The 25,717-nt window shown below is 37.6% G+C and overlaps 1 protein-coding gene across 2 annotated transcripts in view; it reads right to left on the minus strand.

Moving 5' to 3' along the window:
• Nucleotides 1-25,717, minus strand: part of INPP4B (inositol polyphosphate-4-phosphatase type II B) — a gene marked incomplete at both ends in the record, with an annotated part of 291,862 nt that overhangs the window by 175,142 nt on the left and 91,003 nt on the right. For both annotated transcript variants that reach the window (XM_081999525.1, XM_081999524.1), the window contains 3 exons: nt 1,138-1,254; nt 3,087-3,205; nt 24,792-24,836. In XM_081999525.1, coding sequence (XP_081855651.1) covers nt 1,138-1,254; nt 3,087-3,205; nt 24,792-24,836 — 281 coding nt within the window. The remainder of the gene's footprint in view (nt 1-1,137; nt 1,255-3,086; nt 3,206-24,791; nt 24,837-25,717) is intronic.

Consider the following 25,717-nt stretch of genomic DNA (forward strand, 5'->3'; position numbering starts at 1 on the left):
TATTCCACACATTCCCATTGAAGAGCACAGTGAGGAGACCGATCCAACCTGTTTGCTCACAAAGGTCCAAAATCTAAAAAACATATTATCTTCTACCTGAAATAAATTAGAATTCCTCTAAACGTATAACTTTACTTAGGTAAGCAGTCCAAAGACAGTCTGAAATTTTAAGTTATGCCTTTAATTCCCTTCTTATAGATAACGAACTCATATACAGTCGTGACACGAGCTTGCACAGTCTTTAATCATACTGGGGGCCAACTACAGATATGCAAGAAGCAATTCAGCTAATTTAATACAGGTGTCAAGGGCCATTTTTGATGCCCAAGAGCAAACTATCAGCTGGACTCCAGCTGCCATGGAAGAAAAACACAGATCTCCCATAGGTCCTACGATATGTTCTATCTCTGTAAGGCTGTCTTAGATCACCTGGAGCACATAAAATGGCACTCAAGGTCTATATTTGACAGTTAATCACTCAGTCCCATTTACCTCCTATATCATCTCAAGTGAGTAACTGTTTCTCAGCATAAAAAGCTGACAGTGTAATCAAAAATGTACAATACTGGAACCCAAAATGATTCACCTTTAGCAGTGACTCAGAAGATCTTGGACCCTTACAAATCAATAATAGCAGCAGCCACAGGAGAGCTGCTGGTATCAACATGCAAGAGATTAAAATAAAATATTATCATCTCCCTCAAACATCAGGTTACAAGCTCTGTTATCATTCCGGTTTGGGAATATAAGTAAAATATTACCAGAAACATATTTCTGAAAAATTATTCACAGTGGTGTTATCTCAGTCTATTCCATATGTTCTCTGCCATCAAAAAGCATACACCAGTAATCTTTTATTTGCCAGGAAAACCTGCGCTGATTCATGTAGCCAATTAAACAATAGCAAAGGGTCCATCTTAAGTGCATTGTTCTCTTTCTCTATTACCTAATATAACAACAAAAAACAAAGTACATCTTAGGTATAAGAAAAGAATATTTTTGCATTCTTAAGCAAAACCAATTCTACATCAACATATTTCCTCAATTTGCAGACTTGCTAAAGAGAGCCAAAGAACAACAGTGCAAGAAACTTAATCCTCAGTAAGATTTATGCAAGAAACAAAGCAAAGCACTTACCGTGTCTTGACATTTATCTTTGACATCATAGACTGTTAGTTTTATTTTACTCTCCTCATAGATGGGGTATTCCGGTGGGAATGTCACACCAGTCAAAAACAGTGGATCTCTTGTACCCTGTGTAACACGAGTAAACACTCAGTAAGGTAACAGCTGTGCAATGTTTAGTATGCCATTACGGATGTAGAGAAACTGTGGGCTCTTTAAAAGAAGTTAGCTTTCTACAGCAGAGAGATGTGAGCACCTAAGTATTACCCAATTGATAAGAAAACAGGACAACTTTAAAACTTTGTTTCAAAAAACTTTCTGGAAACTTTTTAACTGGAGGAGGTATTAAGGTGCTTCTGAAACAGAGCCTAGCAACATGCCTTTAAACAGCTCAGCCATCAGGTATCAGTATCTGGAATACATCTTGTAATAAACAATCTCTTTCTTTCTCCCACAATATTTTCTGAAAGTACTGCAATTTCATATTAATTTAAAAGCACTAAAGATATAACCTACACACACACACAAAAAGAGATCGTCATTAAGTCACAATAAAATGTCTATAGAAATGCTATAGAGATTCCCTGTATTACCTTAAGGATACCGACTTGTGGGGAGGGGATTACAATACCCCTCTTTTAGGCAGTTGTGGAGTAAGATAACATTCCTGTGCTTTGTAACATGATTATATCTAAAAGCTGTACACAGAAGTAACTATATCATAGCTTGAGATATACAATTAAATGAATCATATAAAATGTTGTTTAATTTCTTAACGTTTAATTATGCTTAATTTCCAAAGATTACCAGGCTAATATCCTTACATTTTCCATTAAGTAAAGGATTTTGCATGATAAACGTAGTTTCTCTTAAAGCAAATAACTTTTCTGTGCCACTGCCTTCCCTTCCCCCAAAGCTTGACTTTGAAGCTGAGAGCCTTGACACAACAAATTCAGGGATTTATTCAGATCTAGGACGTCGTGTTAGGAAATGCATCAACTTTTATTAAAAAAATATATATATTCCATCTTCTGCACAACATCATTCCAGACAGTCTGCAATGAAACATCCTGATCAGGAACAAGATATTTGAATTAGGCAGTTTCAGGATGGTTGATGGCTGAAACCCTAACAATTTAATTAGTAGTTGGTTGAAACTGATCACACAAAGAGCTCATGAAATATTCTCATTGTATTTAACAGCTAAAACGAGCCTTTGGCAAAATTGTGTGTGTGTTTACAATAAGACTTTCCTGTTCTTAATGAGTCTCTCCAGTAAGTTAAGCAAGTTACACCTAAATTGCCTGCTCACACTTAATTTTCCCTGTGAACCATTTTTGCTGTTTCTGACAGTGATGCTTACAGGGCAAAGCAGCCTCAGACAACTTTTGCTGTAAGACAACTTTTGCTGTAATACGTGATGCAAGTTACTAATTATTTTATATAAAGTCACAGATATTACGTACACACACCCTTTTACCTAATTATAGAAGTAGGCTAATATTTTTTCAAATTGCAAAAGCGTCAACTTTCCAATGGAAAAAATAGAACAAGAAACAGATAAGATAACAGACCATATAATACACCTACGTTCTTCTGTAATTTAAAAATACTTTACAAAGCCACTGCACTCTTAATTTAGTTTTACTTTGCATTGCCTTGTCCTTTCATGAGAGCAACTATTCTCTGTTTCATTCTAGACCTATGTCTGGAGAACCAGAGTATTCTCTATGCCTCTGCTTGGAACAAGAGAGCTTTTACGAAAAGCCAAGTTCATTTCTGTTTATCCTGGTTAAATGCCAAGAACTACAGAACACTCCTAGGTATGCTTTACTAACTGCCAGAGCGTGCTTGTCTTACCTAAGACTATGCACGAACTTGTTTTATTTCTCATTCACTTTCTAAGGAAGAAATGAGCAATTCATTAATCAACTTGTTAATTGAATAAGAAAGACTCTCACCTCCACGATTTCAGTACTTGAATACCTCGTCAAAATGTGCTCTGCTGGATGTACCACTGAGACTTGTATAAACGTATTCAGCTTCCGATCACGGGTAGCAGCCACTAGATCCTTGCATGCTGGAGACAGTACAAAATAAAAGTAAAATACTCAAAAGAAAACTCTGGGAAAACGCTGTCACAGGCACAGGACAAAGCAGACTACGCTCCGGCTCCAGATTATATCTCTAGAGACAAGCTGATTTACAGAGGAAGTCCCTTGGAAGTAACTTACAGAAATAGGAAGTCACATGCTGCAGAACTGAACTGAGATTTCGTTTCCACTAAAAATACTTGCAGCTTCTGCAAAGCTCCCTGCCAGAGGCTCATCAGCTCCCCTATATGAATGTGCGTGCGCATACACACACACTTACACACACTGCAATAGTAGGTAATTATACATAAGCACTCCATTAATTTGCCACAAAAATCTCTCTTAGCAGCCTAACTTAATCATCTCTTGTCTAGCAATTTTCACAGTACGTGACCATTTTAAACACATTCTAAACCAGTTAAATGCTATCAGTGATTAAGTTAGCTTATATAGTCTGATATTACATTATGAACTTTTTAGCAGAATTAATCATCAAGTAAAAATCTACACATCTAAAAGCAGACAGCAAAATAACCAATTCTTTTGTAAGTGACTGGTGTATAAATGAGGAGAATAATTGTATTCTGGCTTTATGACATCATTATTAAAACTCATTCTACCAAATAAATATAGAAAAATTCAGTTCTTGTTTAATAATTAATTTTTATCCTGGGCTCACAGTCATGCAGGTGACTGAGTTCACTCTTTAGAGTGAACACACATCATGCCTTCTAACCAAAAGGATGAAAGCACCAAACAAAAAAGAAACACAGGAGAAAAGAAACAAATGCACCATTAGCTGCTCTGCAGAAGGGATGTGGACTAATGGGGCATGCACCAGCTCAAAAGCAAAACCCATCCACCTTACACTCTTCAACAAGGAATATACAACAGCAAATACTGTGATAGCATCTACCCAGCGCCTTCTGCAGTGCATCAAACTACACCGGGCTCTTAGAAGACTGAGAGAAGAAAAGAAAAGTCTACGGTTTCAGAGAGACTAATTGTCAGGAAAGAGCTGAGGACATTTGCTAGAAGTCACTGCCAACCAGGGGCTTCCTCAAGTGCAGCTGACCTTTAACGTTTTAAAAGGTGAGTCAGATTATCCTCACAGCAAGTAAACCCGGTCTGATGAGAAGCCAAGGCAAGGAAAGCTGCAATACATACAAAAGGACAACTCAGCTTGGTTTATACTTGGTTTTTTTCTTTGGGCTCAGACCTGCTGCTTGAGGAAATAAAAGGAAAACTGGCTGAAGCTTTTTAACCACTCTTCCCTACGAGGTAAAAGGGAACAAGGAAACAATTAAATCTAACCTTCACAGAATATTTTGAAGTTTCTGCTTTAGCCCAAATTGCCAATGGAATCTCTTGGTAGATGGTCTCAAACCTACCCTATCATAATTGGGTGGTAAGAGTGGGGTAAAAGTTTGTGCATGAGGAAGACTTTATGAAACAGCTGATATAACAGCACCGGACTCAAATAGCAAGTTGCCAGCAACTCCTTGCTACTAAGGCTCACCACATTATTGAAATTACTCTAAATATTAGCTACTACTACTTGATATGACCTGAAGAATTATATGAGTTATTGAAAAGCAGTTGCCAAAGCACAAAAATTGGGCAGACACCTACCTATTTGAACTATATCCTCTCTAAAGCTGACCACAAATGCAGTATCAGATCACTAAAATTTCCAGATACAGCCATTCCCCTCCCCCAAACCCTGGTCTTATGCCACCACCCAATCTTTAAGTGTTCCACTCTATAATCATATTTTTAGAACATAGCACAGTAAAGCACAGTTTCAGAGGAATGCCAAGAGAGCTCATGTTCACTACCAGAAGCTGGAACACTGACAGATATAGCCAGATTTTTCACACCCACCACAAAGGAAGGCTAGCCAGCTCACAATTCTATGGACCTCCAAAGACGACAGGAATACACCAGAAGGGAAAAAGAGAAAGACAGAAACTTAGGGAAAACAGAAATAAATTCCCCCAAAATCCCACCAGTGACTCTGGCAGGAACCCTACAGCTGAACTCTTGTAAAAAGCACTAGTGCCTGATGAATGGAGGTAAATCCCCATTAGTAACAGTTTAATTTACTTGTGAGATGTCTCAGATACATTAACTAGATGTGATTAACTCTTTCAGCAGCCAAGAGCACAGGCTTTTATCCTATTGATAAACCTTTAACAATAGGAAGAAGATTTGCACTAAGCGGTCACCACCTTGGTGATATCTCAGCATAGGAGACAATTTCTGTGATAGTAGGGTAATCCAGTCATTTGATAATTTTCCTGTAAAAAGGCAGCTTAGCAACATGATCTTGAATTTCATTGGGTAGAGTTGACATGAAGACAATTCATCTGCATATCCCCAGTGGGGAGGATCAGCACAAAGTATCAGAACTCTTTGGGAGATCCCAGGGCAGAAGGATAAATAAAATAAAATGAAACCTGCATCTACTTTGATGAGTTATTTGTCTCTATTGTGACATTCGGCTACTGCTGTTCACAACTACCCCTTCAGTCAGAAAGGATATTCTGTAAGGTTGTCACCAGCAGAGAACTGAAGATTTGGTGTGACGCAGAATTTGTCAGTTTGAGGCACAGTGCATCATTTCCCTTAAAACAGCCCAAATGAAACATTTAACAAAACATAAGGACTACTTTTAAGCTGATGCCAAAGAATAGGAGAGGTTTCTTACACGTTGTTTGCAGCCTGGCAAGTTTCACAGCCACTATTTTACTAGCAGTACCTCAGAAAATTTTAGGTTTTCTTAAAGAAACAGTCAGCACTCTTTGGGCAAAGTGAAACATTACATGGTTGTGAAAGTGAAATACCAGCTATATGTTACATATTTAAATGCATCCGTCAGGTATTATTGACATACTACTCAAAAAGAAACTACAGAAAATACAAACATAAAAGGCATGTTAAGGCTGTCGTCCTAACTGCATATGTAACAGTGAAAGCAGGTAACAATATCCATGTACTTTCCATCATAACCTACACCCCAGCAGACCATACGCATAGGTCATATTACTTACCAATACTTCACTAAGCATGAATTAATTCTGGAAAAACTCATCAACAAAACTCAGTGAAACAAAGTGACAGCTTGTACTTACATGCCAAAAGTATGTGAATCTACTCATTGTGACTGTTGACTCAGTGTGTAAAAGCCTGAGTCATCCATTCCCCTGGTGATCCCATCCTGCTAAGCCTATCAGTGTACAATGATTGTTTAAGGAAGAACTGCATTCGGAATAATATATGCTTTTATATCAACAAAGAAAAAAGTTAAGATAGCAGGAAGAAACAACTCTTCTTACATACTAAGAAAAAGAAGGAAGAAAGCAAAGAAATAACTGTGTAGAGCAAGATGAGACTGCAAAGAAAAAGAATTGCTCTAGAATATATTTACAAATACTTAAGTATTTTGCAAAATTCTGTGGTCTACATATAAAACTGTCTTACCATTTAAAATGCCTTAAAACAGATAACATTTAATCAATGTTATCTTTCAACAGTTATTTCCTAAAAATAAAATCAAATTGAATATTGTTATTTCATTGCTATTACTATTGTTGTTCCTCTGTTAAAACTGTAATATTACTCTTACATGAATCACAGTAAAGAAGTACTCTATCGGTCATGCCTGTACGTTGTCCTGTACATTCCAGTACCACTACAATGCACACAAACCACGTGTGCTGTAAACGCAAACCGCACAAGTAGATGTTTGATTCTCAAGTCCTGCCACATTTGGTATTTCACTGTTCTCTATGCTGCACTAACATGCTGGCTGTGCTCTTTATCCTTCTCTGTGCGTGTGCGTGCACGTAAAAACAACAGAAGAGAAAAATTGGTTGCTGTTTCCTCAAAACCAGGCTATGCTGTAAACACAGTAGAATCTTGCTTCACTGTTTCAGTGACTAATTCATGGGATGAGGGAGAATTTTCTGAAAATGTTACCTGTATGGAAGAACAGAGCACAGAGAGAAAGACTGAAAACCCCAATGACTATAACACAGTAAAAAGGAGGGAAACAAAACAAAAAAAACCCAGAAATAGTCTGGAAATTCACCATATACCTTCCCTGAAACTACAACAATTCTGACCAGGTATTCAGCACTGCTCCAAGCACTAAGCCCACTGGAGCCAAAAGAAATTTATGTGACAGAAAAATGGGGAGATGCAGGATCTCTCAGGACTGAAGAAGATCCAGTAGCTGGAACAAATGACATGGGCAGAGGGACTGGAAGCCATCCTCAGCTGAGAGTTTACAGAAGTGTTTGGGAAGGAAGCCAAGGTCTAGCTCAAAAACTGGGAAATCGCAATGTTTATTTTTGTTAGTGGGGGAAATTACAGCACATTGGTGAACATCTTCCCAGACTATGGATTCACACAACACATGTATTAACTTACATAGCTATTTGACAGGTAGCTTCTTCTCTAATCAGTGACAAGGGGCTGGCAAGGGACAGGAATTATCCACCATACCCCTGTTGTCTCCAAGGCACACTATTTTGTATGCTCTCAGACCAGACAATTAGTAGTATCTGAAGACAAGGGGCATTGGAGAAGCCTGCACGTCTCACACACATATATATGTGAACATAATGTTCAATTTTTTTTTTTATTTCGCTGGCATTGCAGCAGCAATATTATCCCAAAGCAACTTAGTTCATAAATAATAATGTACAGTCTGTCTTTATAGACTAATTAACTGAGGTGCCACTATTCCTTAGAGGGCAAAAGGACACATTAAATAAGAGAACACTACATTCAGACCTGTGCTACATACAGAACACTAAACAGTACACAGTTTTCTTTCCTCCACCCCGGGGGAGTGTTGAGGAGGGTAGGGAGGTGTGAGAGAAGAAAGAGTACATCACTGCTGCTTCTGCATCCGCTGAACACACAGTGCTAACCACACTTGCTGAAAAGAATACCTTCAACCAGGCACACATAAAAGCTTAGGAACAATTCAACTTGCTTTGGCCACACTTTTGAATTAGGAGTGTAAATGCAACTGCAAGAGGGATGAGAACAGGACAGCAACACATTCTCTATGTGGCAAAACATGCCTGAAAGCAAACAAGACAAACATTGGAGGACAAGTGTTAGCACAGAATGGTGTTAATGAGCACCCCTCCAGCTAGTGCTCCATAATAGATATTATTAATTGGTTTAACATTAACACCACGAATCAGTTGTCCCATTCATGTGTCAGCAGGAATGCTTCAGTTTGCTGGTGGGTGAAGAACACCTCTACCGAGGCACCAAAAGAACACAGAAGTTATTTCCACAACAATTTGCAACGTGGATTCCCAGTAAAATTCACTGTACAACACTAAATATTCAAAGGCTGCAGCCACAGAAATTATAATATCCACGTTATTGCAAAATGAGGGTAAAGTTACACAGTCATAAGACAGGTATGTTTTAAGAGGGACACTCATTAACAGTAGTGACTAAAACAGATGCTAAGACTTGGGTAAGCTCTGCAGTGAAAAGAATCTCTACAGAATAGAAAACTACATTTGGACTATATATACAAATAAGTAAAGATCTACTGATTTTAACCTAGAAAAAGATTCAAGAACATTGTTCCTGTCTTTGGGGATGAGAGGCTTGTATAAAAATAAAATAAATACCTGTTCTCTGGAATGTACAGCTGGTTGCTAAAGTAACCTAGCTATATCTCAAGGAAATGCACATACATAATATGATTAGTATCCTCTGGGGGATGCCTGCAATTAACAACGGGACAAAAGTTTCTACCAACAATCCCAGGAGAAAGAGACAACAGGGAAGTCTTATCAGATGAAGCATAAAGAAAGATATCTCCATGACATATCTACAAATACAGGTTTCAGGGGAAAAAAAATCACAATCACCACCAATACTGGCAGTACTCACTGTATGTAATGTATCAATATGCTGTCCAGAAAAACATCAATTATTATGCACTTAATTTGCAGCTAAAAGAACACAATTGTTCAGGAGTCATTGAAGTAAGTTACATGAGTGCTGCTGGGGGAAAATGCTATATGCTGATGGAGGGTAGGGACAAGTGATCATGCCCAGGAGTTGAGATGCCAGCTGCACTCATCATCCTATTTACATATGAAGTGTTAAATCTGGTTAGAATTACACTGTGAAAATCAGCAGTCATCTATCTCAGAGTAACTTCTGCTGACCCTGGGTTTTGCAGCACTAGAGAAATTTTAGGTTTTGTGTCTTTTGTGTTTTACTGAAAGCCTCACGCTGGACAAGAGTGTTAAGTAGAGCACTTTCAAACTGCATCCTTCTGCTTTCTCCAAGAAGGTAAAATAAATGCAAAGGCTTAGACTGTAACTTTGCACTTCCATTACCAGAAGCAATAATAGCCATTTCTTGAGTGCGGGTTTCAATTCTTCTGATGTGTTAGAACAGGCCTATTTCATATTGCAGCTTTGCTATTCAGCCTGGAGAACCCCAGTAACTTATGGAGTTTAAGTATGACAGATGCAAGAGACTCAGGAACGTGGCTGGCTGGATCAGCTCACAGGCGCTGTATTTCCACTGCAGAAGTGAATGCATGGTTACATGTGTTAACCATCCATTCAGTGCAATTTACATTTTGGCAGTGCATTAATCTATTGCTAACTTAGATGATCTATTCCAGCACATTCACTGCTAATGATCATTCTCCTCCAGCTTTACTTACAATTGTGTATAACTGGCTTCCACCACCTCTGTGCTCTAGACTTAAGCTATGTAATGGCAACTATGTCACAGGAGTGAATTTCTAGTTTTGCTCAGAACAGGTGGTTCCTTAAGTTGTGAAACAAACTGCTCTTGATCAATATTTTTAAACTCCTTTAATTTTTGAAACTACATCTGAGAATGTGTCTCTTGTGTATCTTTTTCATGCAGCATTTAGTTATAAAAACATAATTCTTCCAAAAAGACTGAATTTCCTTACTGAGCACACTGTGCCTCTAACAGGCACAGAGAACTCTCTTTTTCTGAGATGCTGCAGTAGTCTAGTGACAGCAAAGCAGAGCTCTTGCTGTTGCTTTAGATTCTCAAGTATCCTTTTTAGCTTCTGCCCAAAACTATTCTGTTCATGGCACCACCTATTAATGGTATTTATGCTCTGACCTGAAGGTGACTTCAGATCTCTGGTGAAAGAAATTAGGAAAGAAGGAAAAAAAAATTTAAAAATGCTTGAAGTCTTACAAAAACTTGCTATATATTGCTACACTCCAAAACATATTAATACCAAAATGGATCTGGATACTGTTATTCCAAGGATGTAATTCATTTTGGTATTGTTGGTATTTTCGAATACCACAAAAGGGTTTAAATCTCCTGGAAACAGAGCTAAATACCATTTACCCTTCACCTTTTCCCAATACTGTCATATCAAGTATCTAATGAAGAAGTTAACTTGCTGTAACTTCTTTCAGAGATTTCTCACTGTCCTGAAAATAAAGTGATTACAAGTTTAAGTACCAGCTGAAGAATTAAAAGAATAGCAAATGGTATACAGGCTTCCCTTTTAACTATGAGGTTCTTCATACTATAAGCTCACAGCAAACATGTAGAACCTGTAACAGTTTTTTTTCAGCTTTTATAAATAAAATATATTCTGATGGTTCCTAACTTTGTCCATCTCTTCAGAAATAAAATAAATGTACAAAAATATATCAGCAATACCACAAGAAGATGAAAACAAACAAAAGTGCCAAGTCTCTCTCAAGCTTTCAGCCTGCCACACCTGTTTTTATCATAACAGCATACATTGCTTCCTTTGACATAAACATTTAGACACTGCTATACCAGTTGTCAAGTGAAGCATTACGTGGTTTTGATCCTCAGTGTGCAGTATTACTTTACAACACTGTAGAGACAGCATTTTCTCTAATATGTAAAGAAAATTCAGCTGTTGCTTAGCCTTACTCCAAATCCATGTCATCATATACATCTTTACGACATACTTTCAGGCTTGGTGAGGAAAGACACTTCCCTTGCAAAATAAAGGCAGGCAGTCAACCAACACAGAGTCCAGCAACTACAGCAGACAGCAAGCTTCAGAAAGAACTCTCTAAACAACCTGAAATCTTTTAGGGTGCTTCTTCACTGCAGTACAGCTGCTTTGAGCAGCTGTAAGTGAGCTAATTCTAGCTTCTGGGTAGAAGTCCAGCTTATCAGTAAGACTTGTCTGATAAGGTGGCAATTCTGGATTAATACCTAAATTAGAGATCCAGGTAAGAGACAATGCTTTACTCCTCAGGGGATTTTGAAACAGCCATTCTGACAAATAAATTAAGATTACTTTAACAGCATGGGACCTGCATGAGACAGCAAAGTAGAACCCCTGTATATGAAATTAAAAAAAACCCCAAAAACCAACGTATTTGCCTCTTTTCACATAAACTACAGGGTCCAGAAATAATAAAAGCTCACAGATCAAGGGTTGTGTCCGAGGACAAGTTTCAAGGAATCCATCTCCCATGAGCATTTTGGATTCGTTTACCCACATATCCTGAAGAAATAACCTTTACTCCTAAATTTCTCCGAAAAGTACATCTCAACCACTAGAACTCTGTTGGTACAAACAGCTTTTAAAAAAGTACAGGGCGACAAATACCATACCGACTGTAGCTCTTGTGACACACTCAGATGTCATCTTAAAGTAACATTTTTAAAGGAACATATATGTTTGTATTTCCAGTTTCTTCAAAAACAACACTGAGCTCATTTCCTCAAAGATACTGGCCCGTAATTATTACTCTAAATTGTTAACTCACAGATTTACAGAAGGTCTGCTGCTTGTATTTTGAGACATCTAAAAGGCAGAGACATTAATGATTTCTACAGAGCAGCAGACATTTAGCAGCAGCATACTGCATGCTAAACCAGAAAGCTGGATCCTTACACTATAGACAGACTGACATTTCTAGCAGGAGTTTCTTCAAAGGTGAAAAACTGCTATTTACATGTTACAATACTATGTTTGAAACTGCCTTGGTTTTGACATGCTGACACATGTAAAGACATGGCTGACTTCTTCCCAGAGAAATAATTTTAAGTTATTTCAACTCCTTTGTACAAAGAAATATTAGTAAAGGATTAAAAAAGGGGGGGAATCCTTCATTTGTCTCTGTAGAGAGATGCCCTGGCAGGTTTGAGATTTAAATCCAGAATGACCTAGGCAATGCTGCTCTTCATGTTAATGGGAGCATGTTCAGTTCTCAAAGTTGAAAACAGTACTAGCTCCTTTTAGTTTTTAATGCAGTTAATTTACAATCCTATAGCCAACAATCTTCAGCTTCTTCAGTGTGAAGAATTCAAAGAACGTTAAGACCAAATTCTTCTTAACTCACCAGAAAGAAATTCTGTACTCAGTCCCTCAGAAATCAACCTCAAATGCAGCAGGATTTCAGACTGAAGTGTCAGCTTTAACTTGTTTTGAACATTTGAACTGTATTTCACAAGATAGGCACTTCTTAAATTTAGTTCAATTTATTCCATTTCAGTTTCATATTCCACATAACAGGAACAAAACCGTACTAAAAATAAGGTTAATCACAATAATTAAAGTGTCCATAACTTACTACCCACAGGAGGTGGGGGTAAAACAATGGAGAAAAGCATTCTTGAGTATTTTGTTTGTTTTCAGCAAAGTCCTTCCAAGCACCTCAGGTTGGTCTGCTTGTCATGCTGCATTCAGTGTCATGTGGGATTTTGTGGTGCTGCATTTAGGAGAATTCCATTTTTTTCAGGGCCTGCAGGGGAACCTCATTTTCAAGTCAAATCTCACCACAGGACATGCATTTCAAAACTTAAAAAAAATAAGTACATCTATAACTAATGTGTTCAAAAGGGAAGGATGACTTCAGTCTTCTATTAATTAGATGTTTTGCTTTTTATGGAACTTCTCTTTCCACATATGAGGATTAAAAAAAAAAAAAGCCCATTGGGAAATGTTTTATAACATGAAAGTATTACTGCAATTATTTCTATAGGCATATTTAGAGATGCATTTAACAACTGCCATTTGAAAGACAAGTGTTCAGTTAACAGTGCAGTACCATTAAGAGTCAAAAAAGTCACGAGCTACCATGCCTTGAATTACTTAAAAGTGTCCCAGTTAATATATTATTGGCCTAACAAAACAGAATCTTTCAATGTCTGTTTAGTCACTTCCATTCTGCACAAGAAGCATGAACTACATGACTACTGTAATCTGTAAATAATTTGCTCGGTTTTTGTCTCCCAAATGATCTATACTTTTTTGGGAATTATAAGGTTACTTTATCTCCAAGGGGAAAAACACACAAGGAAAAGAGATGCAAGGAATTCTCCAGATAATTCTTCGTGAAGTGTTTTACAAACTGGGCTAAAGGTTAGAAAAGACCAACTGCAAAAAGCGACAGTAAAAAGTCAAGCGTAAACTCACAAAAAGACAGAGACATCCACGAGTGGGTTTTAAACAGAATACTCTAAGCCTCCACACACTTGCTACCTAGCTTTGAAGGTATTTAAAGTCTCCAGGTATTTAAGCTTTCAACTGTAAGAGGTCCATACATGCCTATAGGTTGGCTTCTGGGCATGTCTCGATTGCCTCAGCCTTGCCAATGCTGAGCAGCCCCGAGCCCACCTCTGGCCCTGTCAGGATTTGCAAACCACACACCTATCTTGAGAGTCTCAGGCTGGCAGGGCACAGCTGCTAGTCCACGCTCTGCAAAAACATCACTGCCGATTTCCTTCACAACAGACCCAGCGGGACGGCTGAAGGAGAAATGGTGCCAGCGCTCCTTTTAATTCAATAAAGCACTGGACCAGAAAGAGGTCAGACACAGGGCAGATGCACAGGTTTATCATTCTGCCCACCTCTAACATAGCAGCTACAAACCACAAAATGTTGCCAGTTATTACATGAGAGAGCGCATACAAGCAGACACTCAAGTCTTCCTCTTGAAGCTGTCCCACCTTGATTTTCAAAAAAAAAAAAAAAGGAAGAATTACTGGTGGCAGGTGTAGAGGGGACAAAAGGTAACTGGAAAGGTATTTTCCATATTTTACATATGTTATTTTACATTCAGCTGTCACTGAATTTGGGTCACTGTCCATGGTCAGTCCAGAACTCAGGTCCACCCCACTGGAAAAAGGGCACTAATCACTAAACAGTCATCCTCAGCTTATTTTGTCTTTGACCCAAATACTTTTATTTGTGGAGAAAGTGGGAAGAGTTTCAACTCAGGGTAAAAGTGTCCATTTCAATTTTATTCCTGGCCAATACCACTGTTGCAAATAAAAAAAAGTTTTCTGAACATGTAAGCTTGCATTTTGCAAGTATTCTCACTAGTAAGTCTTGCCTGGGAGTACACACAGAAAAAAGAAACAAAACTTTGCATGCAAATGTATGAAAAAAAACCAACCCCCAAAACCCCCAACCATTAAAATGAGCACCAACAAGGTATTATCCCAGGCCAAGAGCATTACAAAACTTTAATTCCACAATTGCTCAACTCTCTCCAGCCCTAACTCGTCCTTTGCCCAAAAAGCAAGGCAATTCAGGCTGCTGTTACATACTTATGTGAGGCACACTAAACACACCATAAAGGACTTAACAACTCAAGAGTGGAAGTTCCCTAAAACTGCTTGAGTCCACATAAATTGCAACAATTTTAAACAGTCTAATTTCAACATAGTTATGAGGGATTATTTACAGATCCTGAAGAATTTCCAGATCAAGACAACAGATCCCTTACTATCAACATAGAGAAACAGAATGTGACAACAGTCCATTGCAAACCAATCACTAGCAGCAAGCTCTAAGCAGCCTCAAAAACCCTGTTGTAAAGTTACACGACAAATCCCTGCCACACAGGTCACAGAATCAGTCGTGAGCTTATTGAGTCCAACCGCCCTGCCCAATCAGGGTCAGCTACATACAGCAGGTTGCGCAGGACTGCGTCCAGTTGGGTTTTGACCATCTCCAAGGATGGACAATTTGCAACCTCCCTAGGTCATCTGTGCCAGTGTTTGACCCCACACACACTGTGTGTGGGGGTTGCGTTCTGATTGAATTTCATGTGCGTTTAACTTCAGCACATAGCCTCTTGTTCTTTCACTGGGCATAACTGAGAAGAGTCTGGCTCCCTCACCTTCAATCTCTCCTACCAGGTATTTAGACACATGGACAAGATCCTCCGTGAGCCTTCTCTGCTCCAGGCTGAGCAGTCCAAGCTCTCTCAGCCTCTCCTCATATGAAGGATGCTTAAGCATCCTTCATATATCTCCAGTCCCTTAATCATAAATGTTACTGGCGGCTCCCAACTGACTCTGTCTTATAATTCCAAAATAGAATCTATTTCTTATACTTGCCTAGAAGAAATCCCAGGACTGTATGAGGCATTGGACAGCAGTAGAGAAAACTAAGATTTCAGCCACTGAAGCACAAAACCAGGAATACTAAAAATGGTTTTTAAGCAAACTTAGTGGTATATACTATTTCTTTTTTAAGTAGAAATAAAGTTTAAAATTTTAATGCTACCAGACATTGCAATTTGATGAAAAAAGCCCTTCTACCAGGAAAAGCAGTGTAGTTTTAAAGGATTTATGAAAATGTAGTTTATTCTTAGTAATGAAGCTGTGGAGTAGACGAAACTCTTATTGCTGAAAACCAGACACCATATGCCTTCTAAGCCTCCCTGACACCAGCATGGTTAAGGAACTAAAAAAAAAAAAAAAATCAATTACATCCTGAATAGTTAAGATGTCAGCTTCCTGGGAGGTAGGGAAAGGTTCAAAGAAGGCAGCAGTGCCAGAACTGCCATCCAAGTCTCTGTTGTAGGTAAGGAAGTCTTACAGAGCTTGCTATAAGAACAAAGGAATAACTCATCCTTATTTGGCTTGTTCTCTGCGTATAAATGTCTGCAATAGAAATGACTCTCAATAAGGATCTAAGTAGTCCACTTCATTCTGACCAGTTTCCTGGATCCAGAGAGAAGTCAGTCATGGACTCATTAGGTATCTGGTAAGCACAAAGCCATGAGGTCATATAAAAGCTCTACCTGTGGACATGGTGGTCATGCAGTGGGAGAGTGGGCCCAATGCCAGTCTCATATAGGAAGATGTTGCCCATAAAAACTCCTTCCATAGTAGAGAACTGCTAGGTAAGCCATTGCTCTCCCCTTCCCAGATCAGCCACCTAACTCACACATACCTCTGCTTCTCGCTCTATTCCACCACTCTGGCACCCTAAAGACTAAAGGTATAGAAGGCCACACACATGCCTACACACAAACACCCCCCACATCAACTCTTACAGTATGAGATCTAAGAGACCCACATGGGAGGCATGCTAGGGAATCTGAAGGGACTCATTTGAGAGAATGAGATTAAAAAATTGAACTCGAAAGAGTATATAGGTTGGCAAGACAAATAGAAGTACATATGCACAGCAGGAGGTGTATTTTTGGGGAAAAGCAGGAAGAGAAAAATAATGAGGAAAAAGAACAGCAGCACCTGCCAAAAATAACTTTTCTCTAACTTAATGATCTTTAATCCTACATTCCTATGAACTAGCTTAAAAATACCCTGAAAACACAAGGTTTCATTCTCATCAGAATAATTTAAAAGTTTATGACACCAAATAATTCAGAAGCCAAGCATTACGCTTGTAAAAATACTAAAAGACAAATTAAGGTACCTACGGAGTTGTTTGGCTTTTTTTAATATGAGAAAAATTAATAAGAGAAAAAAAGAGAAACATTAATAAGATAGCCCAATTTTGACAGAATTGCATTAAATCTTTACCTACTTCTATAAATTCTTAAGTAACTCTGGAACCCTTTTCCCAAGTAACTTTAAATAAGCCTTACAAGTTATCATAAAAGTTTATGGTTGCTTTGAGTGTTTTACCTCAGAAACTAGAATTAGTTCAGGCAAAGCAGCATGAGTACCCTTATTGGTAAGGAATGAGGTACATGAACCCATGCTAGGCCTGAGCTGTTGTAATTAATCTGCTTCCAGTACCCAACCTCACTGGGGAATTGAACCAGTAACTAACCTCACAGAAAACATTGCAGTTTTCAGCATAGACACAACCTTATGCCTTTGAAATTTTGGATAAAAGGAATTTTGCAAATATGAGACAACATTTACAAAGTCTATGAAAAAAAAAAGTGAAGTAGACAGAAAAGTAACATTTTAAATATCAATAAGAAACTGACTTTACTAAGAAGCCTACCAATTCTATTTATTTAAGATTTGAAAAAGAAAGGTCCTTCCTTCTTATCCTCCTTTTTCCTTGGCCTTGTAAATGCAGCAGTTTGCTAAACCTGACAAGATTTCAGGATTTGTACATTTCTGACAGAATTTAATCCTATTATCTGCTGCATCACTCGAGAGCTAAGATGATAAAACCCTGTCTCTCAGAATGGTTACATTCCAAAAAAACCTTTCAACTGTTAAATAGCTTTTCAAATTCAGGTATCTACAAAGTCATCTCTAAACAGATTAGCCATAGCTATTCAAAATTTATTTCTACGTAAGCGTTTACATCAATACATGTGAGAGTCGCTGTGAGAATCTTTATTCTATTAGATTTAAAAGTTTTCCTTAGTCTCAGCCCTGACTTATAGACATTTGTATTTACAAGGCTGTCATCCACTTTCTCCCAGTAGTTCAAATACGATTTTTTTTCTTAAAAGCAAAAGCTTCCAGAAACAGAAGATACTTGAATTTCATAGAACAGAATGGAAGAAGACTGCCTGAAACCCAGTTTGCACCTGCGTTTACTAATATTGATACCTAAAAACATCCTCGTGCTACTTACTACTCGCATCAGTACGTCAGTGGATTCCTCTACCCCATCATGCTGGAATATGCTCCATCGGTAATGATTTACTCCCTCATGCTGGTTCATCACATGCTCTGTCCCACTTCAGAGCAAATAAACATCCCTGCATTTAATGAGCCCACTGTAGTGACTAACTGCTCCATAGCATGGTATAATGCAGAATTTTAATCTCTATAACCTACACAGAAATTGAATTCACACAAGTCATAGCTGTTTAATGAATATCATTAAGTAGCAATGGATGCCAACAAGTTGAAAATATTTCTGAGACTACTTTTATCAAGAATTACTTCTTACTGACATAGAAACTAAGTAGATAACTCACACAGCTACTCAACAAAAATGAGTAATGCTATACTAGATATAATGGGTTGTCAGAAACAAAACAGATTTTCATATATATGAACTCCATACATAGAATAGATATCTATAACTTTGTATATAGGTATATAGGTATTCTACAAAGAAATACATTTTAACTGATTCTCAGTTTCAGATTCTCTCAACGTGTGACAAGCAGGCAGAACACTAATTTAACATCTTTCAAAGTTTCATTACTGGGGATTTTTGAGTCCTTGCATATTCAGCAGTACAATTAGTACAGATTAATATTTAAGGTTCATGACAGCATGCTGCTTCTCTAGCTGCAATGCAAATGAAGACAATCCCTGCCCTAAAGGGATTGAAGGGGAGATTTCTAAAATTACAGTAGTGCCTACAGATACAGATTTGAAAATCTGGCCTAATTTTCTAGGACTCAAACCCAGCATATCTGGGAAAAAACTTAACAAGGATATGAGGTTTTGAAAGGACTCTGGTTTTGAGCTTCTTGGTGGTCCCCCCCATCCCCCCATATCTGGACTTGTTTTTTCAGTTTTTCCCTGTATACATAACACATTCTTAAAAGAGTGTTTAATATAGTGAACACTGTAGGTTAGCAAACCATGACAGTATAATACATTATGCATAAAGTGAGGCAGAATATAATGAGTGAAATTGGAAAGACAAATAGAGAATACAGGCTGACTTTGTCAAATGGAATGGGACAACTTTCTGCAAGAAGGAGGCTGAATATGCTTATAACATAAGAGTCATGCAAGACTAAAAGAAGGCAAGATTTTAAAGGGAAAACACACCAACACATTCCCTTCATATTTTTAGTTACTTCAGTAGTAGCATTATGACTACCTTATTACAACAAAATGGCCTAAAATTACCACATCACAATGGTAATATCTGGACAGTTTTGGCAATACCACTGAAAGACAGTCCTTTTCTCTGACGGGGTATGCAGCATGCAAAATTCAGGAGCGATGCTTTACTTTTAAAGAGGTGTGTAATGATAAAGAAGTAGAGCTTCAGAAAGCTGCCTATAAAAAAACCCAGTTATTTTCACTTTGGCAAGGACTATGACAGAATCCCAAAAGACTTCTCAAAAGCTAACAAAGTACTGTGGGAGGAGAGATGGATAAAGAACGATGTGGAGTCTTGGCAAATCCATCCACAAAGCACTTTTCAGTAGTGTTCACATAATGTCTGCATATAATGAAGAAAGCCTACTTTGAGCCCGACAGAATGCAGAAGCACAGTAAGGAGATCTTAATCTCCTCAGGGGTCACTAACTCAACATCACTCAACTCTAGGTGATCCTACTTATCAATTTGCTCGATATGTGTTATCCTGTTCCATCATCAAATGCTGCCAAAAGAGGGATGACAGTATGACATGAAAGGTGATAGGCATTCACTGTCTTAGAACATTTTTGGAAGACAGTTCCGCTTATTGATTTAACTGCACTGAAACCGACTGAAAGTTAGCATGAGTTCACCTCCATAAGGTGTGGGAAAAAGGGAACTCCTCTAGGAGTTAGCTCAACATGACAAGTCCCAAGTCAAAACCACTCAAGACACACCAACACAGCCTATTAGACTGGGCTTGAAATTGCTACTTCTTTGGGAGGATCCTTTCTGTCAAAAAAAAAAAAAAAAGTTCATCCTAGCAACAGAATTTCTAAGAATAAAATTCATTTACAGCATCTTATCCTGCAGTGCAAAAGTCTCAAAACAGACAGAAGCCCAAAGAGCAGTTCCCAGAGGAAAAACAGAGCATTCTTTCCAATCATGTGATACCTTTTCTACTTCCTTAATTTCTTCTGTCCAATTTAACTTGTCTTTTATCTATTTTTTGTTGTTGAGAAGAAACAGCATCTAGCGTACATTAATAAAACTAAGAAAAAAACCTGACAAGCTAGTTTGGTGGAAGACGAAATTTGTGCAGGACCAGAACAAATTCATGTAAAATTCAGCAAACTGTTTCAACAAAAAAGGGTGAAATGTAAAAATAAAATTTAAAAAAAGCATAAACACATCCTTCATTTTTATATTTTTGCTAATATTGTTCCTAACGTGGCCAACACTTAACTTTTGGGGGGGATAAACTGAAAGCGTTGCTTTATGCTGAAGGGTGTTTAACACACTGAGAAATGATCACTTTTCTTTTTAAATTTACTTAAGTGTGATGATGACTTTTTTTTTAATTTGGCTAACACGACAAAGTATCGGTTATTCACCAACTTGTAATGTGATGAAGCAGAAGGATAACGGAGTTAGATGGGAAAATTCTGCTAGGATCAGGACACTGACTCCAAGTTTGTGCTATGGATAAAAATAGTATTTCTGCTTATCACTCTTCTAGGAACAGCTGCTGCTGAAAAAGCTCCAGATGATATTTCAGAATTGGAAAAATCATTTAGTCATGGTCTTTGAGCAGCATCGATGTACCATTTAGGTTCAGAATGCAGACATAAATCTGCTTCAAGACCTTTTCCAAGGGATACCATCACAATATTACTCTGGGAAAAATAAGACAGTGAAGAATAAAAACTTCTGCACTTACAGGTAGACAGCTCTTGTATCAACCCACTATTTGGTAAAATGAAAAAATAAATACCCTAAAAATTTTAATTTTAATTCTTTCAACTATTTCCTGAAGTCTTCTAGGAGTTGTACACTATTTAATGAGATTATATAAAAGGACATAACTGTGAGATTTACATTATTCTATACCTTCAAAAGTACATAGAGATTATGCAACAATAGGACAGTCCAGACTTCACTACCCTAACATTCTTCCTAAGAAACTGAAAGCTTTTGGAGATCCTAGATGGGTAATCTAAAGTAAAAAAAACTTGACTGAACTTTAAATTAAAATAAAAAGAAGGCAATATTTTGGACGTTTTACAGAGAGAACACTTTCCAGAGTGTTATGAATATATAATGCAGAAAGCTAGCTACCGCAACAGAATGCAAGCCTCTAGCAAGACTTTTTAATAACATTCTTTCAAAATTTAGTTATCAGAACTTCAAACGTTGAATAGCAGTATTTAGATACACTGCCCCTAAATAAATTATATATTAGGCAGCACCCAAATATTATTAAAAAGCTATATTCTGTTTTAGTTCCTGGGGAGTTCCATTTCTGAATGTTATTTACTGACTAACTAGTGACAGAAAGTTACAAAGTACAATTAGGTGATAACTGACAATTTTTTTTAATATAGCTAAAAACATGTGTATATTAACTGATATAAGGAAATATCTATTTGCATACATATATATGCTACTTAACTAATATAATTGTTTATGTAACATGTATGAGCAAAATTATAGATGCAAGTCATTCGTTCAGGGCTAGAGACCAGTTTTATAGGTTATGAAGTGCTACATTTGCCTTCCAAGTTCCAAATGTCAAAGACTAGGCTAATCAAGACAAAACATCTCTGCAGAGCACTAAGATTTGGTTACCTAAGTTAGGCACGCATCGCAGCAGTGTGAGTGCTTCCAGCAAATCTCTCTCTCATCCAAGCTTACCACGCTTTGGTTCACCTCACAGAGAGGTCTTGGAAGTCCTTGATTAGCTAAAGCTAATGCCAAGTCTTTAATTTGACATAAACCAAGCTTTCAAAAGATGAGATCAGCCAACCAGTGCCCTTGGCCTGCCAGCAGCCAAGAGGCAGCCATCTGGTTCAGCTGGATGGGCAAAGCAGCGCCTGTTTCCCAGATGCACAGACCAGCTTGTCAGAGAGAGAGTCGCTTCCGGTCCTGTCAATGACCAGGTGAACAGCACAGAAGGCATCTTGACTTGCTGCCCTTGCAACAGGTATTTTAACTGGCTGGTTGGGCCAAACAGCACATGTATCCTTCCCAGCTAAATTGTTCCTGTCTCACCTACCAGCAAGAGGTGTCTACTCTGTGCACGTACATTTGCACCCATGAGTAGCACAGTGGTGGTGAGCGGGATGGCTGGAGCTAGGAAGTGTTGGCATGGGTATGTTGATATTCCAGTAAGAAGGACAATGTGATAAAATTGAAGCCTTCATGGACCACTCAGTCACTGAAGGTGGATTCCCCTAATGCAAATGTGTTATGCTTAAGTATTCAGTACTATTTTAGGATCAAGACACTAAGAATCAGCTTTACATACTTACCTACCCTGTCAAATATCCCTGACATGATATTGGCTAGGAATACCAGTCAAAAATCAAGAGGTTTACACTGTTACTCTTATTTGTTACTTGAGCAGTAGCAGAAGTCACTGTACAAGATCACTCACAGAGCTGCAATGACTCAACCAATAATGCTGCAGAACAAACCACAGAACATAAATTCCTACCAGAAACAACCAAATGCAAAACACAAGTACTGACACAAGGAGTGAACCGAGCTCCATCCAGCATGAGCCCAAACAAGTCTGAAAATGGCTTTACATCGTTTTCACACTTCTGCCTGTTGGGGCACATCTACCACTGAAAGCAACTTCTTTCTGAAGTACAGCTCATCTAATTTGTAGTCACTGCTTGTAGCACCTTCCTCTCTCTCCTACACCACATCAGGGTCATTCTGGGAGTGCGTTATTGCTGGAGCATAGCAATTACTAGCTATGCCCAAATACTACAGTCACATCACCTATAAAATGTGTAGAGCAAGGCACAGAAAAGTTAAAATCACTCTTAACAATTATTACAGCATGGTAATTCCCCAGCAGAGAACTACGCCTTTCTTCCATGCCAACATTTAACAATTTCAGCAGAAATAGTCCTTATAGAAAAAAACTGCTCAAACAAGTTTTTATAATGCTGTAACTGTCTAGTTTTCAAAAGGCATACAGGTAAAGCTACCCCGATGGAGTTAAGGGAATCTAAAAATGATTGTATTAGACAGAACTGCATCTGCCCCAAAGGAAACAGCTTTAGGGGTATCAGCTTTTAAATCAGCATAGTTACAGCAGTACAAAAGCCAAGGGTAACCCAGTTCAAAGGACAGGGCCAGGAAACAGGCTACCATGATGGAATGAGCAGGGCGAGAACCTGCAGGCATGTCACTGATGCCATGTTGTTTGCTTTGTTGGGGTGGGGGGTCTAAGGGAGATTTGTTTGTAGATGATTTAAATTCTCCAAATAGTGGAGTTTGATTGGTTTTTATATAATATCCTGCTTACAAATTTCTCTATTTCCCTCCCCCTGTCTCTCACGTACACAAACACTTCTGCAATAGATGTTAGAAAGTGTTTCTATCAGAGTAAATTTAACAGATACTGAATAGCACTGAGTAAAAGTTTCTCAGTGTACAGCTGAGAATACAACATGAGATGCATACTAGCAGGTTATATGAGTCCAAAAATCATAACAGATTGGACAGGTTTTAATCATTTCAGAATATATGCAGCATCAGATATTTCAAAAGATAAATTATTTGCAACTGTGTTATTTTACCTTATATAGGAGCTGGGAATTATCGTAGAATTATTTAAATTGGAAAAGACCCTTAAGAACATCAAGTCCAACCATTAATCAACTAAACCTAGCTATTATTCTGATTTCAGATATGGAATTATTGTATTTAGAGCTTCTACAGTAAATAATTATTTCACTTACTATTTCAAAAGCTTCAGAGTTTTTGCACTAAAAGAGCAATGACAAAGTTGACAATATTCTTTTCTAAATGGCGCAGTTTGGGCTGCAAATATTGTGTGCCTTTATCCTGTGTTACAAATACATGATCATTCAATTAACTTCCTTGACTTACTGAGCAATCTTACTCATGCTGTATACCTCTGAATAGAAAGGGAGGCTTGAGCCGATAGAACACCTCCTGAAACAAAGTTCTCATATTATATACTATAATAATACATAGTTCTCATATACTTATTACTCATACTAAGTATAAAAAGAGAAGACCAGGTGAACATTTATATTGACTGTTCCCTACAAAATAACTATCAATACTTTCATTTTAAAGTTTGTTCTAAAGGGACAGTACTTCCATCTGAATAAAATATCTTTTTAAAAACTCCATTTTAAATGTCTTGTCCCAAATAAGGAATATTTCATAAACAACATTCACAAAGCTGTTGGGCAGATTTTCAGCTTGGTAGAGCATTTTACCACTACAGAACTCAATAGATCTTTAGCCACTTCAGAAAACTAAGAATGTAAGTTAGCATTTCAAAGACATGCATAGGCACGTCTCCCACCTAAAGGAACCAGGGTGGTTCAACTATTTTTAAGCAGATAATGTTACATTGTATAACACACTATATATATATATATTTTTTTTTTTTATATATTTTTATGTATATATATAAAAAACCCACTCTTCACACACAGGCCATTGCAATTCCAAGAAGTCAATATTGTATCTTACCAAGACTGAATTCCAGCTTTGGCTCGTTTGCAGTTCTTTTAATACCTTTTAAGGTTAAGAAAAAGAAAAAAAATATTAGAAATAATTTTATGTCAATGTCTAGCTTTTTAATACATAATAAAACTTTCATGTGCCTAATTCATACCTCTAACTTCCTCCCACTGCCACCCAAGTAACATTTTATGTTACAAACTTGCAGTGAAAGAAATTTGCATGAAATAGTTGCCTGAAAAAATACTACTTTTGAAGAAGACCTATTTCTTTTTAATAGAAACTTTCTGTTGCTGGGAAAGGAAACTAAGGAACGCCCCCCAACCGTTCATGGATGGGTACCTGTAAGATTTTTTTTATCACAACAACTAACTACATGACTGTTGGAAAAATAGTAAATCTGATGGCTCATTTTTAAGTAGCTATGTTATCACATTAAAAACGGAAACAAAAAACGCGTTCTCTGAAAGTGTATAAATCAGGTTAATATAGTAAAATATATCACCATGTTATTGACCTACATATAAATTGTAAAATGACAAACACAACTTCTTTTTGTCGGAAAATAGCACATGAACTCCTTTTCTCATATACTAAGGACAATAAGAACATTTTAATTCCCTCCATTGTGAAATTATGTTCTAGCACGTATTTTACTGCAAAGGACAATATTTTCTTATTGCTCTAGGATAAAGGATGGAACCACAGTGCTGCAACAAGAGAAATGTGGGAAGGATAGTTAAATAACACTGAGTTGTTCACCCTCTGCAGGAAGTAACCGGATCACAAGTACTGTATCAATGAACCTTGTAGAAATTAAACTGTCTCTTGTTGACATTTATGTAATGTCTCCAGTAAGTGTTATTAAGTATTTGCCAATATCAAAAAAATTGGTCAGATGGGAAGAACCAACTGGAATGCAAGATTTTTGTTAA

The sequence above is a fragment of the Phaethon aethereus genome (genome assembly GCF_964289735.1).
Source record: "Phaethon aethereus genome assembly, chromosome: 4".
NCBI classification, from domain to species: domain Eukaryota; kingdom Metazoa; phylum Chordata; class Aves; order Phaethontiformes; family Phaethontidae; genus Phaethon; species Phaethon aethereus.